The sequence below is a fragment of the Cricetulus griseus genome, chromosome 8 (genome assembly GCF_003668045.3).
Source record: "Cricetulus griseus strain 17A/GY chromosome 8, alternate assembly CriGri-PICRH-1.0, whole genome shotgun sequence".
Taxonomy (NCBI): domain Eukaryota; kingdom Metazoa; phylum Chordata; class Mammalia; order Rodentia; family Cricetidae; genus Cricetulus; species Cricetulus griseus.
Window position 1 is genome coordinate 85294672 of NC_048601.1, and position 19310 is coordinate 85313981.

Below are 19310 nucleotides of genomic sequence, written 5' to 3' on the forward strand. Positions count from 1 at the left end.
GACAGAGTCTTAAAAATAAATTTTGTTCTAGAAAATCAGTGAATCAGTGTTGGTTTAATCCCCTACTAGCTCCCAAAGCTCTGACAGTTTAGTTTTGATAGGTGTGTGTGTGTGTGTGTGTGTGTGTGTGTGTGTGTGTGTGTGTGTGTATTATTCATAGGTGAGTTTCTGCTCTGGAATTTTGCTGTGCAGCATTCAGCTGAGGGCAAGATGGTCAACCAATGGCATCTACTCTAAACTCTTTCATCCTGCTAAGGACAAATACTATATTTACTTACTGAGCCTTGGCAACATTCCAGGCTTCAGCTAAAGGGCTGAATAAGCATTATCTGTGATAATTTATTGGTAATGACCTTGAGATCAATGGAGCTTAGTTTATTAAATACAAATAATTAGTGGTGGAATTGGATCAAACCTTGGATTTATTGCCAGAGTTCAATTGCTTCTTGTTAACAAGCCCAGGACTCAGCATACCTTTTTGCAAGTCAAGCTTTTGATCTTTAAGCTCTTCCTCACTATCAGAGTCCTCCAGAAAAACAGAACCAACTGGAGATAAGTCGCTAATCACATAAACCAGGGAAGTCAGTGGTTATAATCAGTCTGAGTCCAAAGGCCAGAGAACTGGAATTCCAGGTGATATTTGGCAACCATGCCATCAGTCATTGAAAACAGCAAAGGTTGTGGGTGGGACATGGAAGCCTTTCTCCATTTTCTCCCTTTTATCTTCCTTCTTAGAGAGCTGGGGTCTGCCACTGACTATGCAGACCTCTTTGGGAATTCCATTTGCCATTCTTCATTCGAGCAGTGGGTCTCTGTCTCCTTCACATCTGAAGTCATCTGCCTGACGGTTGCAAAGATCCACACACAAATTCCTTTTAAGTGCAAGTTTAGCTCCTCCTACTGCTTGAGATGGTGCTGCTCCTGGGGTGAGATCATCGTCTTCCCTGTCTCTTGAGAGTACCACTTTATTCTGCTCATCTATTCCTCAGGCATTTGTTAATATTCTTCCAGCGTAAACTGCTTTGTTCACCGTATCCTTCTCAACAGAATGCAGGTAATAATCACTTTGGCTTACTGATGTGTTGGTCTTTGCATCAATACTAGTCAACATATATTGAGCATTTACTCTCTGAGGGTAAATGCTCAATTTACTGCAACCAGTTTACTGCATTTATTCAGTCCAATCACCCTTATGTTAAGCAATGCAGTGTTTGCCTGGAACACACACATCTGCATACTTTGAACACTTTAAACCATCCATAGATTACTTGTAGTGAGTAATAAAAGAATATATATGTTACAAAATAGTTGAATGATGAAAAGAACAATGTCTATAATGCATATGCAATTGTGTTCTGAATATCACTGAACTGTCATCAGTTGGATAGGTACGTTTAGGACCTATGATGTGAAGGAATGTAGGACTATGTAAGGTAGTTCAGGGGACCAGCATTTCAGATTGACATAAGAACAAAGTAGGGCATGAGACCATAAAGCAGGTGGCTGCGAGGGGAGTAGACAGTCCAGTGAAGAAACAGTCAGGGAACACGGATTCAAATGTTGCTGCAGGCAAATGCAGCTCAAGTTTGAACCAGGGAGAATGTTGAAAGTATAGAAAAGAAAAAAAATTTAGCATGTACAAAAGCAATGAGGAGGCAGTTTGGGGCTGAAAGTTGCATCATACTGTGGGAACCAACGGAGGGATGTGGTCCAAGAAAGTAAGGCAGCAGTATAAAGGAAAGGTGCAGTGATTGCAGGCTGGGGAAGCCTTTCAGCGGCAGACTGCTCTGGGATTATAGTCTTGGGATGACTCTTGTAGTCTCTCACGTATTGTTTCTTAGGTTCTCTCTCTGACTCAAGGAAACGGCCCTGTTGGTGTCTGGCAAAGGCAGTTTGCCAGTTGCCAAGAAAGATTACAGAGGAGAAAGCTAAAGTCCTGTCAGAGTTTCCATGCATTGTGCTATTACCGGGTTATGAGGAACTCTGGAAGCCACACCATGACAAAATACAGCAGTGATACAGTGACTGATAACTGAGGTGCCAGGAAAGGACACAATGAGACAAGGTTCACCTGAGTGTGTGTGGCAAGAGGGCCGAAGACTGGGGTTGTGGAAGGGATTGGCTCTGGGGACATATTATGCATATGGGTGCTGAGGAAAATGTGTGGATGGAGATGTTCACATTCTTGGGTGGTATAGTGGGGAAGACAGTGGATGGTCCCTGGGAATCAGAGCCTCACTGAAGTCATAGCAACCAAAGCAGGAAGATAAGGAATGCTGTCTTAGGTTCCTAGGTAGGAAGCATCCTCTGATTACTCGTCCTCTCATACAAATAAGAAGCTTCCTTCAGGAGCTCCCCAGCACGCTGTTTCTAACAATTTCATTTTTCATTTATTCCTCATTCCAGAGAGTCATCCTTTGGCTTTTGTATCCACCTCCATGCATTTCCCCTGTAGTAGGAGCCTTACTGTTCCCACAGCTGGATGGAATCAACTGCATAACTTTTGTCTTTGACTTGAGGTACAACAGTAAGTAACAGTAAGTAGCCAGCAGCCTCACCTTTCTCTAGGTTCCATGGCAGTATCTTATTGTGATTATATAAGCTAGGACCCTATGGTATTCATGTTTAATGCTTATGGAGACTTCCTGTTGCACTTGAAAGAATACATGCTCATAGACTCCTGACTGTGACCCAAAGGGAGTCAGGGTCCTCACTTAAGTCCTCACTATCACCCACAGAGTTAGCAAAGGGTGTTTCTACATCCCAGTCTGTGAGTTTCCGCTCTTCTGTTTTCCAGTCCCTGGAACCTGAATTCTTCTTCTTATTTATTTATTTATTTATTTATTTATTTATTTATTTATTTTGGTTTTTCAAGACAGGGTTTCTCTGTGGGTTTGGAACTAGTTCTTGTAGACCAGGCTGGTCTTGAACTCACAGAGATCCACCTGCCTCTGCCTCCTGAGTGCTGGGATAAAAGGCGTGCGCCACCAATGCCCAGCTTGACTGGGTTCTTTAAATAAATAAATAAATATTTATTTATTTATTTATTTATTTATTTTTTATGTATGCAGTACTCTGTGCTCTGCCTACATGTATGTCTGCACGCCAGAAGAGGGCACCAGATCCCATTACAGATGGTTGTGAGCCACCATGTGGTTGCTGGGAATTGAACTCAGGACCTCTGGAAGAACAGCCAGTGCTCTTAACCTCTGAGTCATCTCTCCAGCTTGAACCTGAATTCTCTAGGGCTTCCATCTTCTTTCCTTCAGGTCTTTCCTAATATCTCCCTTTGATGAGGCCCCCAGGGCACTTTCCACCGCGTCACACAGTGGTTCCTCCATGAACTGTCTGTGTGGAAATGGTTTTCATTTGTTGTTTTGTTTCTCTCACTTTACCCAACTCTTGATGCACAGACATTCTGTCTTGCTCACAGTTGCTTCCAGCACCAGCAACATCACATCCCTAAACATGCCTTCCAGGTGCCTGAACAGACTCAGATACTCATCTTTCATAAACTAATGTCACATTGTCTTTTTCTTGCATTTTAATTATAGATACATATTTGTGCTTATATCCACTCTTCTCCATTAGGATACATGCTCTGTCAGAGTAGAGGCCATATCCTTTAGGCCATATGCTACTCAGAGTAGAGGCCATATCCTTTAGGCCATATGCTACTCAGTTACTATAATATACTCCAGACAGGCGCAAACCCAGTGACTCCTTATTATGTATTCAATGAATATTAAAATACTCTAAGCTTAATCATAGAGTAAATGGGAAAATAGAATTTGGATTTTCTTGCTACAGTTGTTCTGAGACCTTCCATTTTGTACAAAGATCATCAAACTCTCTCTGGTCTACAGAGATTACTCTCCAGCACTACTTGATGAAGGACCTGGACTTGATTCTGTCATGGCTGGTGACTGTAGAACCATCCCACCTCTGGTCTCAAGGTCAGAGTGACCAATGGCAACCAGCTGAGGCAACCTCAGGCAGGGTGTCTGCTTCTCACTACTGGCAGGAAGGACAGACTCAGGGGCCACAGTGTGGGTTTGAACCCATGAACTCTGGCCATGCTTTTCATCTGTCCAGTTGCACGGTTGCAGATTTGCACAATGTTCAGGAAGCTCCTCTGAGAGATGGTCTAGCTGCTGGAAGAAAAGACAAAAAGGAGTGGGTGAGGAGCAAGAGAGGAAGATAGACAGCCATGGTGACATGCTACACTGGTTACTTCGTCAGCTTGACACAAGCTAGAGTCATCTGGGAAGAGGATCCTCAATTGAGAAACTGCTTCCATCACATAGCATGTATATTTTGCTTAATAATGAATGTAGCAGGGCCCAGCCCACTGTGGGCAGTGCCACCCTTGGGTAGATGGTCCTGAGATGTGTAAGAAATCAGGTTGAGCAAGTCTTGGAGATCAAGGCAGAGAGAAGAAATCCCCCATAATCTCCACTTCAGTTCCTGCTTCCAGGTTCTTGACTTGTATTACTACTCTTGTTTACCCTGATAATCTACTGTGATTTGTAAGCTAAATAAACCCTTTGGTCTCCAAGTTGCTTTTAGCCATGGTGTTTTATCATAGCCACAGAAAGTAACCAGGGTACATGGGGAGAAATGTGTGGGTCCAGGGATCTGAGCTGTAGAGAAAGACAAGAAACCAGACATTACTAAGAAAGCCAAAATTGCTCATCAAAACAATGTATGTTTCCAAAGATATTTTACAAAAGACAATAAATAAACTATTACATATTATTATATATTATATTGTATATATATTATAAACCGTTATATAAACTATGTAGAGACCATGAGTTTCTACTCATCTCTTGCTCTTAACTCTAAACAACATCCCCCATGAAATTTACAAGTTGAGAGAAGGGAACCCTTGAGATTTTTTAAAAAATATTTTTATAATTTATAATTATTTACACATCTCTTTGTAGTTGCCTAAGGGGTCCCCTACAGCTGGAGTTACAGGTGGTTGTGAGTCAGCAGTCATGGGTACTATACAGCAAACTCTGGAAGAGAAGTGCTCCTAACTCCTGAGCCATCTCCCCCTCTGTCTGTAACCAGTACCTTTGTTGGGAGCTGCTGTCTTTGAGCAGTGTTAAAAGGGGGAGGGAGTCCTTCACAACTTACAGCCCTGTAATTTGAGAACTACACAAATCCTCTATGTACCCATGAAAAAGAAACCCAAATGTGACTCTCCACATGTGAACATGCCTTACTCTCCCCCGACACTGCCCTCTATTAACCCCTGTGGTTAGAATCTATGCTAAAAACCTCTTTAATAGACTCCAATTCTGATTCATTCGGCCTTATCTTAGAACTAATTTTTGAAGAGGTCACAAATTCTGTTTTCACTTGAATGGAGGCCCCAGTAGGAAAGAGGGATTCTTCAGGCCAGTGCCGGCATGCAGGAGACAAATAGCTACCTCAGACATGCAAGAAAGGTGTTTATGGAGTCCTAAAGTTCTATAATGGGCATATGAACTAATAGCAGGGTATAGTAGTGACCTAGCTTATACTGGCTCAAAAGGTGAGCTTTGCTATTCTGAGAGCCTTGTTCCCACATGGAAAATGGGTGCTAGTACTTTGCTCTCCTTTGCATAGCAGGAGAAAGTTTGGAATAGCTGCAAAGTGAGCCACCCACCACTTGACAGCTGTGTGGGCAAGAGCAGTTCAAGGTTAGTCTCTTGATGTCTAAAATGCAGGTGTGACCACGTAGCATGCAAAGCTACAGTCTGAAACTGTCACAGCACTGGCTTCTTATTTAAAGCAGCTCTCCTATGAGTTGTAGATTGAGGACAGTTTGATTCTGCATCCATTCTCCACCACACCCCTTACCAGTAGGATCCCTTCTTTGATTTGCCTGGCTCGGTCTCCTAACTGAAAGGCCAGCTCTGCCACCTGCTGCCTCAGGGCCTCTCGTAAACTTCTTAGGTCCTCAGCCTCTTCCCTGCATTGAGACAACGGAAAAGGAAACTTCAAAATCCCCACAGGTGCAGTCTTCCATGTCCCTCTCACGAAGTGGGTCCTGCCTTTGATATGTTTTCTCAATTTTATGTGTACCTATGTGCATGCGCACTCGTGCGTGAGTGTGTGCTTGCCTTCATGTGTGTGCGTGGATGTGTGCATGCATGGCACAGTGTATGAGGAGAGGGGCAAGCAGAGAGAAACTTGCAAGCAGTTCTCCCAATGAACCTTAGGTAGTCCGGCTGGGCAAAGTGAGTGCCCTTATTTACCGAGCCATCTCTCTGCCCCTGTAATTACTTAAAAGACATTTTGGCCATCCTTATTTGATTCAGCTGTAGAGATAAATCTGCTACTAGGGCAGGTACCCCCCACCCCACCCTGCACACCTTTTTCAGGAATGGAATGGAAGCTCTGGGTTTGTATTTTATGCAAGCACACTACCATTGAGCCACATCCCCAACATCCCCCCTTTAAATGGAAAGCCTGTTTTGGTAGAATTTATGTATAATGTTTACCTACTTCAAGAAACTGTCACATGCAATACATAATTTATAAGAAAAGCACAAAGTTGTTTAAGGATGACCGCCATGCAGCTCTAAAACATGCCATCGCCCCAATCAGAATCCACAACACTCATGCCCTTTACTGTTAAAACCTATCCCCACAGCCACAGGCAATCAGTGATGTATCCATCTTGGTAATATTTTTAATCCTGGTAACAATAATGCACATTTCAAAACTCTAATACCTCCCTCCAATATTTGCTTCTGTGCAAGCTCCATTCCTATCAATTAAAGAAATCCTGCTGGCCTTTCCTGTCCTCCCAGCTAATTGCCCCTGTTCTAACCTTCCCAAATAGCCCCAACCTTCAATAAGAGAGGACCCATCCAGTGATGGGTCTCTCAGCTTCACACTGAGAAAGCAAAACTAAGACCAGGAAAGCAAAGGAAGAGCTGGCCCATTTCTCATTAGCCCTGCTCCATCATGCTCATCTGCCTTGTCTGCCCTGATTCCCTTCCCTTGCTCCAGGTGTGTGGTCTGGTACTTACTTTTATGCTTGCCTTAGATAATTACCTTTCCTCTTCTGACATGTCCCTGGGAAAGAGTGCCTGCTGTCCCATGAAGTGCTGTTCAATTTCCTCTAAGTGCTCCTGGAAAGTCTGGCACACCATCTTCATGGTTTCCATTTCATAGACTGTGCACTGACAACAAACAGAAAAGCCAGAGAATGGTGACCTTTCTGCTAATGTGGCTAGAGGGCTAGGCTCTGCCTTCCTTCCCATTTGGAATTCACTGTTTACAAAGAAACCAACTGCTAACATTTTTAGAGGAGAAAAGGGAGGCTCAGCCCGTGGCTTTGGATGAAATTAGAGGTTGCATTTGACTAAGACAAAGGGGAGTGGTTGCTGAGTGGTACCTAGGTGAGAATTACTTATGTTCAGGGGAGCCCAAACCAGTCCTACACAATACAGAGATGCAAGGAGGTAGGCAGAGGAGAAGAGAAAGAATCACCAGAGAGCAGACTTACCCTTAGACAAATGAAGCCTCCTTTAATCCTGCTCAGTGTTGGTGCCTGCTCACTCTTAGCATTGAGAAAACTGAACACACCTACTCATGTATTTGTTCAGGAAAATCTGCTTAGAGTGCTTTTTACTAGTTTCACCCTTTCTTAACCATAATCCTTAAAGAGGGAAATCTGCAGGATCCAGTCTACTCATCTAACAATCCCATGTGAGAGAAATGTTAGACTCCCATGATCTCTATGAGCAAGAATCAAGACTTGAGCTCTTCTTGATCCCAGACCCACTCAGTTTTCAACCCTTGCTGTCTATTGGTGTTTTAATTTAATATATTCTTGCAACCTCCAGGAGCTATGGAATTCTTTACAGCTAATAATTTTGACCTGTAGTGAGTTGACAAGCCTCTGGCATAGCACTTGGGTATGTCCTTAGGATGACCACCCACTATCATCCAGTTAGATTGCTTGCCTAAGTGATGAGGGCTATTCAATCACACTGTGAACCCTGAGTTTGCATTCACATTAATCAAATAAAATAAACCTAGACTCAGGAGACTGAATTAGCAACTAGTTGATAGAGAGTAACCATAAAGCATCAGAGGACAGGATATCAGAAAGAGAGAGAGACAGAGACAGAGACAGACAGAGAGAGAGAGAGAGAGAGAGAGAGAGAGAGAGAGAGAGAGAGAGAGAGCACCAGAAGACCAGAAGGAGATAGGAGATATTTTGAGTGGCACAGCTTTTATTTTATTTTATTTGTGGAGTGGGAGGACATTTTTTTTCAGAGAAGCCAGCAAGGAGAGAAGGTTACCTAGGTGCTACTCAACCTCTCTAAGCTAGCAGGTTTTTCAGCCCAGCCTTTGAATCTTGAGTCTTATTTATAAATAGAACCACAGAGATTTAGTTAAAGCTAACTTTAGCAGATCAGCAGAAGCAGTGCCTATGGAAACAAAGCTCCCACCAGGCTGTGGCCTGAGCAGCCAGGGCACTGCAAGAGAAGCAGGCTTGTAACTGTGGAATTGCAATGGTTAGCTGAAATGGCAGTAGATTAATGGCAGTCACTGTGCCAAAGATAAAACAACACCTAGGAAAGCTCGAGGTTGTCAAACACACACACACACACACACACACACACACACACACACACACACACACACACACACACACGCACCCTTCTGTTGCTCCTATGTGAATGTATTTAGGAATAAACACTTGATATAGGAGCCTACTACTTGGGGGGGAAAAACTCGTTCTCACTCTTAGCAAGCATTGATTGCCTGTAGTTTTTCATCTAGGGGTAAGCCTAGTTGAATTTTCCTCCATACATGCTAGTGTGGAAACAGGAGTGGTCTTTGTAGGTCTTGTGCAGGCAACCAGGTTGTTGAGAATTTATGGGTGTAACATCCCTGTCATGTCCACACTGCCACACAGCAGACATTTCTGTCTCTGGTTCTTACAGTCTTCCCACCCCATCTTCCAGGATGTTCCTTGAAATGATACAGGGGTTGAACTATAGATATTCTGTCTGGTCCCACAAGGTGTATTTATTCTCTGCATTTTGACCAGCTGTGGATCTTTACAATAGACCCATCCATCTGTTGCAAAAAAGAGCTTCTTGCTGAGTGCTGAGAGCTGTGTTGAGTGGGCACTGCCAGGAAGGGAGGCACAGAGACACAGACTCTAGCCTTCCTTCTTTGCAGCAGCTGCTAAAAGGGCTCGCAGTTGTGAACAGGCCTGCTGTACAAGCCAGAAGTGTCTTTCTTAAGAACCTGAGAGCCATTCATTTGATGTGAACCCAACTAGAAGTCTCCATGGGAGCATGGAATTGTCTCTGTTTCTGGAAAGTCCAAGACTTCTTAAAATCTTTCTCCTCAAAATCACATGTGCAAGATCATGAAAGCTTGTTTACTGTTTTACCTAGAAGTGTTTAAGATACAGTCAGGTCACAATCATGTGTGTCCTTCTAGCATTCACACCCACCAATTGAGGCCCTGCTCCCACCTCTATCTCCTTCTTTGTTTTTAAATTGCCCAGATCACTCCTGCACAGATCAAACTAAAGTTCAGCTCTTGCCCTTACTGCCAGGAGTTACTGAATCAAATCTGTTTCCACCACTTTTACTGATGTCCCCTGTGCGTCTGAGAGCCACTGAGCCCAGTCTATCTGTGGGACACTATGCTGACTTGCTGATCTCCTGACAGCTCTCCCCCTTGTTTTGAAATGTGTACTGGATTCCTCTTTGTGTACTCCTGTGACCCAGAGCCCCAGGGCAGCCACCATCTGATGTTAAGTGCTGTTAACACTGGTGGATCTCTAGCTGTCTCTATCAGACTCCCTTCTGGATCGGTAAGAGAAGCTGCTGGCTGCAGCTCACCCTCCTCACCCCCTTTCCTCTTAACACAAGTCTAATGCTTTACAAGCAGCAATTGTCCAACTGAAAATCGGCATTCACTAAATTTTTCTCCCAATGCTGCTCTAGTCAAAGAACCGGAACTTGGAGGATATTGTGGACACTTGAGACGCAATTTAAATGAGAGTCATTTGACTACTGTGCCACGGCCTCCACCACGTTCTGCCTCAGTTTCTGCCAAGTCCAACATTGGTTTTTATTTTTATCCTCAAAGTCATATGACCAAGATCATGGCAGCTTGGTGATTATTATTTCATCGAGAAGCTTCATAATGGGAATATTATTCTAAGACTGACACTTTAATATGAAAACTCTACCTCATTTTGTTTTGAGTTATTATATATTGACTGATATATTTAGCTTTAGTATGAGTGAACCTGAATCAGCTGAAGGAAGTCTTTGGCACAAGTTATGTTGGCTTCAAACATTACCAAATGTGGCTCATGAAAATGAAAGCGATCTTGGAATCCATGAGAGCATCTTTTGTAGATAAGTGTTCAAACATGATCTCTTTAATGGCTGTATTCAAAAATGCTATTCAGATTTCAAATTCAAGTCACATGGCCAGTCTTTTCCTTCCCAATATCTAACCAAGTCACTTCATGGAATGAAGGATGACCAGACAGCATGAGGAGGGCCCTGTCCCTCAGGAGGGAACTGGCTCAGTGCTTCAGGTCAACTCAGGTAACTGCTTTCAAAGTTCAAGGTACATCAAGGCCAGACCATGGCATCACAGTTCTCAAGCAGACTGATGTCATTAACACTGGGCTTCAAGCCTCAGCTCGATGTTTGGGGGCAACCCTTTGTGGTTGGGAGATACGGGGTGTAGGGCTTGGATTTGGGAATAGCTGACAGCCAGTTTGTGATGTTAAGACTGTAGTGCTATGGAAAAATTCTGAAGTGCTGCCATCTTCTGGTCATTCAGAAATACACAGTTTAGCTCCAGAAGTGGCAAAAATATTTCAGAAGAAAGGAAACCCCAGGCAAGGGGAAGAAGGGAAGCAGAGGTGTTGATCTCTTCTTTTTCTATGTAAAGACTGGGTCAAACACACATAAAATACAAGGTCTGTTCTACTGGCCCAACTCATTTAATGCAGACTCCAACAGTAAGAGTGAGCCTGTAAAACCAAACCAAAACACACACACAACCTTTCACTTCCTAACTGACTCACTTTTTAAACTTTGCACAATTTCTGTTTTCTTCTATCCAAACCTATAAATATTTTAGAAGATTTTCTAATACTCAGAAATCTTATTTCTCATGCATCTTATTCTGGAAATGTGCTTGGCTTTGCATTAACATATCTTAATTAAATTACTCCCAAGAATTCATATATGGAAGGTTAATTATATGAACACATCAGTTTTCCACCAACGAATTATTGTTAAAAAACTCACGTACACATATGAATCTAATCACACTAACAAACCTTTCTTCTAGGTAAGCTAAAAGACCACAAAGTCAGCTGTGGATTTCTCCACAGTGTCACACATCACTGGGTAAGAGACAATGGAAGGGGGGATACTTTTTTCAAATCAAGATTTTATCCAAATTTGCTCTTCCTTTCAACATCTACTTTAAATGCCTGTTGCCATTTGACAGATAACATCCATCTCTGCCTGTAATCTTCATTTCACACATGGCCTAGTTTCTAGTTATTTTTGTCCAATAGATTTCCTAACCCTAGCTATCCCATAGCATTTCACTTCAAGACGCATGTCCTACAGAACCTTGTCTCATGTTTCACGAACCCAATCAGGTGAATTCTCAGGCTCAGAAGCAGCAGGTGTCATTACAAGCATTACTTTCCTTCACCAGTTTTGAATAACACCTTGCTCATGGGAGAAAGCAATCCCGTGCTTACTGACATGTGTGTGTAAATGCTTACTGACGTGTGTGTAAGTGTGTGTGTGTGTGTGTGTGTGTGCCTGCAAACAGATACTAATGTGTAAGTGTATCTGAGCACATGAGTTCACTGTTCACATTGAATGAATATATCTGATCCCCTAAATTTAAAAGAAGAGAAACACATGGCCATCTAGTAAAACTGTAGAGCATCCATTTCAACCAAAGCAATTACTCTTGTGTCTTTTCTGTATAACTACTAATTCTTTTTATTTGTTTGTTTGTGATTATGTATGCATGTATGTTCATGTATGTGCAGGTGTGTGTGTGTGTGTGTGTGTGTGTGTGTGTGTGTGTGTGTGTGTGTGTTTGAGTCAGAGGTTGACATCAAGTATTTTCCTCAATCATCCTCTGCCTTATTTTGGGACTAAACTCTCTAGATAAACCTGGAGCCCACCTAGTCAGCTAGATGGGCTAATCAGTAAGTTCCAGAGAACCACCTGTTTTCGCACCACCCCCCCCTCCCAGCACTGAAATTACAGGTGCATGCCCCTATTAGTACCCATAAGATGACTGCACTCCATCCATCTTGGCTTAACAGTAGAGAGTTCAAAACTGTCCTCAGCAAGTCATGAGACCCAAAGGTCAAAGGTGTGACTATAGTAGGATGTTCGATCTTGGCGTTGACTGTCTTATTCTAAATAACAACAGACCTGGTCTGAGGTGTGGTTATTCCTGATCCTCAAGGTCAGGGAATAAGAAGTTGAATCTAAGGTGCGGTTACTGAACCCTTAGAGTAAAGAGGAAGAAAAGTCTGTTTGCTCCATATACGTGTTACCATGATCCCCTTTTTGGTTAAGGATATGAGAGTGGTGAAAAACAAACTCGTGGCAAATCAGCATTAACTGAATCTGCCCTCCTGACACTATGCTATATCTCCCTCTTTTCCTTTAACTCCTTTAGCTACTTTTCTTTAGGCCACACTCCCCTTTGAACAGTGGGCTGCTCAGCTGTCTCTCACTGCAGCCCCACAAAGGCAGCTTCCAGTATGCCCCCCTCCCTCGCATCCAGCTTTTTGTGTGGGTACTGAAGATACAAACTCAGGTCCTTGTGGTCGTGCAGGAAGCACCTTACTGAATTGTCTCCCCAACCCCTGGTAATTTCAGACTCCAGGAGGAAGAGGGCTAAGGAATCATGAGGCCAGGGCTAGGAGAGCACGGATAGCAAAATTCAGACTCAGCCAATTACTGCTAGTTTGATGCCTACATACAAGTCTGAGGATGGTGACTATGCACTATGGGCCACAGACCTTTCTATGCTGTAGGGCCACGTGAAGCAGAACACCTGTTTCTAGATGTCAAATCATTCCACACAGCTAGAAGTAGGTAAGTCTACAAGTCCCCTTTTGACAGAAATAGGGGAGGGAAGACTCTGGTACATATTTAGGCGTGGGTCCTGGTGCAGGTCTAGGCTCAGTCTCTATCATAAGCAGCAGCCTTAGCCTCGAACCAGCTTTGAGTCCCTATACTGAGTAGTTTCTCCAGGTCTCCTCAAGTTGGTAGTAACTATCAAACCCGATTTGATGCAGTCATCTTCTAGCTTCTACAGATACATGCTTATTATTTCTCTTCTTCTTAACATTGCCAAGAAATTATATACATTATTTTCAATTGGTGGGGGTGATGTGATCAGAAGGCAGATTTAGCTTCATACCACGGCACTATAATTATCAAGTTATACTGGGTATGTCTTGAAGGACTCTTCTGAATTTTTAGACATAATTTTGATTGTATTTTTCTTGTTATTTTAAATAAAATGTAAGACTAAATATGATTTAATTTATGCTTCTTTATAAAATTTATCTTTGAAGTAAGGTCTCACTACATAGTCCCTACCCACTTGCTATGTAGATCAGACTGACCTTGAACTTATAATGACCATCCTGTCTTAATCTACTGAGTTATGGCATTACAGACATGTGTCTCCATACCTGGACTAGGACTTCATTACAGAAATAGGAATGCTTATTGCTGTGGTCTAATTATGTGTATAAGATTTCAGATGTTGCCTTCTTTAGTGAACTTTCATGTCCAACATGATTTCATATAACTAAATGGTCAGGTGAATGCTTATTGTTGCAGAGCTGTGGTTTTCAATTTTGACAACACATTTTAGACTAAATAATTATCTGTTCTGGGGCTGTCCTGTGCATATATATATATATATATATATATATATATATATATAGACATCATCTCTGATCTTTGCTCATTTGTTACCAGTATAATATCACCCACTACTCTTTCAGTTATGACAAGTAAAGACATCTCAAAAGACTGGCGATGTCAGCTGATGTAGGGTCAGGACAAGAAATTATTCACAGTAAAAGAATAATTTCTTGAAGTGCTTATAACCCCTCAATAAATGAGTACAGGGGTGGTTTTCCTATTCTCCCAGATTTTATTTTATTTATTTTGGTACTGAAGATGGAGGTAACAAGGAATTCTACCACTGAGCTATATCCACAGCTCCATTCTCCAGGCTTTCAACCTGACTAGTTTGACACCAGAATCCAAGCTATACATCAGCCTTTGCCCTTTTCTTCCACCAAGTAAAAAAACCAGAGTTGGTTACAATGCCTATATGAAGCTTTCTATGATTAGTACAACCTTTATTCTTGGCTTATTCTTAAATATTCTAAATGTCTGGTGTCTTGCAATCTGAAAACTCATTTCTCAATTTATGTTAGGGTTATGTAGAGTTCTATATGTTAGAAGTCCACATGATAATTTACTTTATCTTTCACATAATCACTCTCATACAGATTTAGTCATTTTAAAGTTGGGCACATCATTGTCTAAAAATTTGAGTTGGGATTCTCCACTTAGTGGTTGAGAAGTGCTGAAAGATTACCCAAATTCTCCCAGTTCTAGTTCTTTTCTTTTTTTAATTTACAAAAGAGAGAGTACTTGCCACATATTAGAAACCCAATACATATTTATGGAATAAGAGAAATCTAAGATTAAATGACACAATATAAATTAAATGTTTAGAATAGACATTCAGTATATTTTTGTGTAATTAAAAGACAGACAGGAACACATCAGGCATTGTACTCTAGTACTCAGTAAGTCACAGTTCCTCTGTAATGTCTCTGAACAGCTGCAATCCTGTATCATAAATACCCTTTTCTCTTTATATGTGGTATTTCAGATGTGGTAGTCTCAATATTTTACTTGATAGTTATACTTGAACTCCTAGATTATCCCTGCCCTAAAATTACTGAAAAAGAGCATGAAAAGGACTCATTAAAGACAAGTTGGTTAATCAAAGTTTAAAGTACATTAATATCACTCAGGTTTTAGTAACCCCAATACTCACGGTCAAGCCAGTTACCAAAGGTTGACCAGAAGTCCCTCTACATCAGAGGTTCATGTAATTCAGCAAAAATAAAATAGTAATACAAATTGATGATTAGAGTCAATTTGCTCCTCATTTCAGCAGCCATAACAGCCGAACACGTGCTTGCCTGACCTTGCCTTGGTCACAAGGAGGTCAGATGCCTGCCTTGTGGCAAGGAACCAAACAGAAGTTAGCTGGTGGTGCTATGCTTTATGGTTCTGGGTATGCTTTACGGACAAGTGCACAGCAATGTCGTACAGAGCATAGCAACCACCCTGGGAGGGCCTATGGGCCATAACAACCAGTTGACCAATAAACCCAGGGCAAGCCCTCCAAGCCTGGAGGCACACCAATCCTGACCCTGTGCATACCCCTAGACACTTCCCTTACACTGCCCTTTAAGATCTCTATGCAGACGCTTCAAGCTGTCTTTCCTAGCCATCCGCCATGATGGATGGATGAAAGGCCCGAGCTAACCTGGAGTTAGCTCATTAAACAACTTTAATAAAGCCTCATGCAGTTTGTATCAAGCTTTCGACTCTGCCTGGTGATCAAGCGTTCAACTGCTGTCCTGGGCTAAGATCCTGGAGGCCTGAGCCTCTGGGGGTCTTAACCCTATCAATTAATACTGCCTTGATGTTAAATACTGTTCTTGGTGTTAAATATTGTGATGGGTCTATAATTATGTTGAGTGCTTCACAAACCTTTATTTCATTCCAAAATATTTTTATGGCAATGGAATGAATCAATTCCCTACAAATGTATACATGTATGTATGAATGAATACATTTCATGGTTCCTGGAATTAAACCCAAGAGTTTAAGCAAGTACTATACCACTGAGTTGCATCCACAGTACTCATGCCATTGTTTTATATGACAGTTTCAGAGACACTAAATGGCCCAAGCAAGATTATCTAGCCCATAATTTAAAGCCCAGAACTTCTCAGCTAGACTGACTTGGAGATGAGACAGGTCCATTAGTGTTATAACCTTAAACATATGAGTCATTCTCATAAACTATAAAACACTCAACAAACACTCTTGTTTGAAAACAAGAGTTATACCCTGAGTTTTCTCTGCCATTAAAGAAGATGAACACCATCTCTATGATGCTAGAGGCACGGTTGGTGCATCTGCCTTCCCCACTTTGTAGAGGAAACACTTACAGAACACAAGTCCCTCACAGTAGTGTCCCGAAGTATTTTCAATGTCTTCATGAACCTGGCTTCAGGATCCTCTGTATGTGAGTACAGGCAATGCCTGCAAAGAGAGGGTTCTGGGCCAGGGCTTTGCCTCCTCCCCTGGCAGTTGGGACAGATATGACAGCAGACACAACAGTGGGCAGGTATGAGGTCTGTTGGGGAGGTGCTAGGAAAACCTGTGTCCAAAGAGATGGATTTGGTGAAGGGCCAGGGCCTATGAATTGAGGCCTTATTATGTGAGGGCCTGGGCTCCCATTCATATGCACAAGTTTGAACAGCGACATCATTGACTTGCTTTGTTTCTGTCTGCAGTCTCAGGTCTGTGGTATTAACAGGGTCATGTGGACTGCATTCTAAAGATGTTCCTTTATAGTTGGTTCCTAAGTCTGCAACACTGTGAGCAGCTGACACCAGATTGCAGGACATCTGGGTTGTCTCAGACCAAGAGCTGGCAGCACTTGAGTCAGTGGGAGCATCTCCAGTTGGCTTATCAAGGTGGGGAATTGACTTCTCAGAGCTATGAACAAGGTCACCTTTATAGGGCATGGCTCCTCTGTGCTGCGCTAGCCTCTCTGGCACCACTGAGCTTTGCTTGATGTCAGGGCAGACCTTGCTGCTGTCCTCTGTTCCTGGGACCTCAGAGTCCACATTATAGAAATTGTCTGGAGGCTGATCAATCCCGGACGACCTTGGTGACTCAGAGTGATGCCTTTGTATCAGCATTTTCCCGGTACCCTGATGCCTCAGAGACCTGTCTTCCTTTTCTGTGACATGAGTCACCATGATCCCCATTGGATTATCACATGTAGAAGTGGCTACAGTTTCAACAGCACTCCCTGGGTATTCTCCCACCATCATGGTCTTGGTGAGGGTCATATCTGGGTTGAGTCTTTCTGGTGACCTCTTCATGATCTCAAGTTGAAGTTCTTCCTCCTCCACAGGTCCTGAGACTTTTCCTTCCAAGATACTCCCACCTTGGCTTGACAAAGATGAGCTCACCATGCTCTTGGATTTAGAGCCATTGGACTCTTGCTGACAGTCTTGCCATGGTGCTGGGCTATGACTCTGATTGCTTGGTTTGCTACCTCTACACTCAGTGGGACTGTGGCTGCCTGGCAAGGAAGACACCTGCAGGAGAAACCGACATGGGAAAGAATGAGGAAGATGCAGCAATGTTACATGGAATGTAACCAGTGACACAGAAGTCATGAGCACAGGCTATAAATGTGAAATCATAACAAATGACTGCTTCACGTACCGCCTCTTCCTTAGGATGTTCAGCTCATAATTTAGAAAAAAAAAAAAAAAACAAACAAAAGAGAAAGGAGAGGAAAGGTAAGCATCCTGGCACTTGGTCTACTGTGATTTTATCATTCTTTGCTGACTGATATTGTGTGTGTGTGTGTGTGTGTGTGTGTGTGTGTGTGTGTGTGTGTGTGTATAGTGTGGACTCATCCTTCCAAGTACTCTAGGAGTGAGGGTATGACTGGGGGTGATTGATAGGAATGAAATGTATATAGCAAGCATCCAGCACCCCAATCCAGCACCCCTTACCTGGAGGGAATGGGGCTCTGGCAGCTCCTCCAAAAACCCACTGCTATCTGACTGACAGCTGTTTGTTCTGCCCACTCGGGTGCCTGTGGGGAGAAAGAGACCTGGTGGTTAGGCAAATGAAAACATGCTGCCCAGAAGACCAAGAGCAAATATGCATGGCACATTAGAGATCTTCTATGGTCTGACCATGAAGGCCCCAATGGGGGGACTTCCAAAGACATTTATTCTCAAATATCAGAAATCTCATGTAAAACTTTATCTACAATACAAGAGTAAAACATGACCCAGTAGAAGAACTTACTTCTTATAATGTAATACAATGGATTGTGAGCTGAATCTTTACTAGAAACAAGAAGATCCAAGAAGTGCATATGCCCCTAAATGTCACATTAATAAAACAATAACACACTAATATGGAATATATGTGCAGATATATATTTTCTCCTTTAACTAAGTTTTAGATATAAACCCTCTTCTAACTTTTCCTGGACTCTAATTCTAAGACTATATAAGGCCACCTCCTAGTGTAGACTGTTGCTTTTGTTACCATGAAACACCGGATATGGCAGAGAAAGAACAATGGTATGTGGACAGGCTAGGATTTTCAGGCATCATAAGTACATGTTGTCTACATCATATGTAGTGTTGTGCTGTGCTAGGTTGTGTTGTGTTGGCTGGGCTGTGTTGTGCTATGTTTTATTATGTTGTGCTGTGCTGTGCTGTGCTGTGCTGTGTTGTGATGGAGTTGAAAGAACAGGTGCCTGATAGCAAGTCACTGTACTAAAGATTAAACTATGGCTTTGTATTTTGAGGCAAGATCTCACATTGCAGGCTGGCCTCAAATTCACTATGTAGCCAAGCTGGGGATGGCCTTGAACATCTCATGCTCTTGTCTCTAACCCCTGAATGCTTGGACTACACCTTTATACTTAGCAACTCAGTTTTATGCAGTGCTGTGGAGCAAATACAGGACTTCATGCATGCAAGTAAATACTCTGTTAACTGAGTTTCACTCTAGCCCAAATTATTGGATTCCTATTCTTCTCTAGTAACTCTTGTTTACACTATAAAGCCTTATTTTCTCTGGGAAAAAAGACAAAGAGTGAGTCTGGAAGTTGGTAAAAAAAAGTGATTTTTGATAGCTATGATGCTTAGATGTCTGGCAGATATCTAAGTGAGAAACACATGCTTTTCTATTGCTTGGACACCTAACTGCTGAAGAAAAGCTCAAAGCTCTTAGACACTGCTTAGGTTTTCCAGATAGAGTCTTGAGGATGCTTTCATGAACATCAATGCTTTCTTCCCATAGTGAGAGGAAGCCAGTCTTAACTGCCATGTGCCTGACAAAGCAGAAGTGGTCTCCCAGGTCCAGTCAGCCCATGTCTAGCTCATT

General features: G+C 42.4%; 1 protein-coding gene across 1 annotated transcript in view; it reads right to left on the reverse strand.

The window, feature by feature from the left end:
* Positions 1-3869: 3869 nt before the first annotated feature.
* Positions 3870-19310, reverse strand: part of Itprid1 (ITPR interacting domain containing 1) — a 93432-nt gene continuing 77991 nt past the window's right edge. Inside the window, exons 9-13 of the mRNA XM_027429748.2 lie at positions 17918-18000; positions 16328-17491; positions 7057-7184; positions 5854-5965; positions 3870-4154 (exon numbers count right to left, since the gene is read on the reverse strand). Coding sequence (XP_027285549.2) covers positions 3870-4154; positions 5854-5965; positions 7057-7184; positions 16328-17491; positions 17918-18000 — 1772 coding nt within the window. The remainder of the gene's footprint in view (positions 4155-5853; positions 5966-7056; positions 7185-16327; positions 17492-17917; positions 18001-19310) is intronic.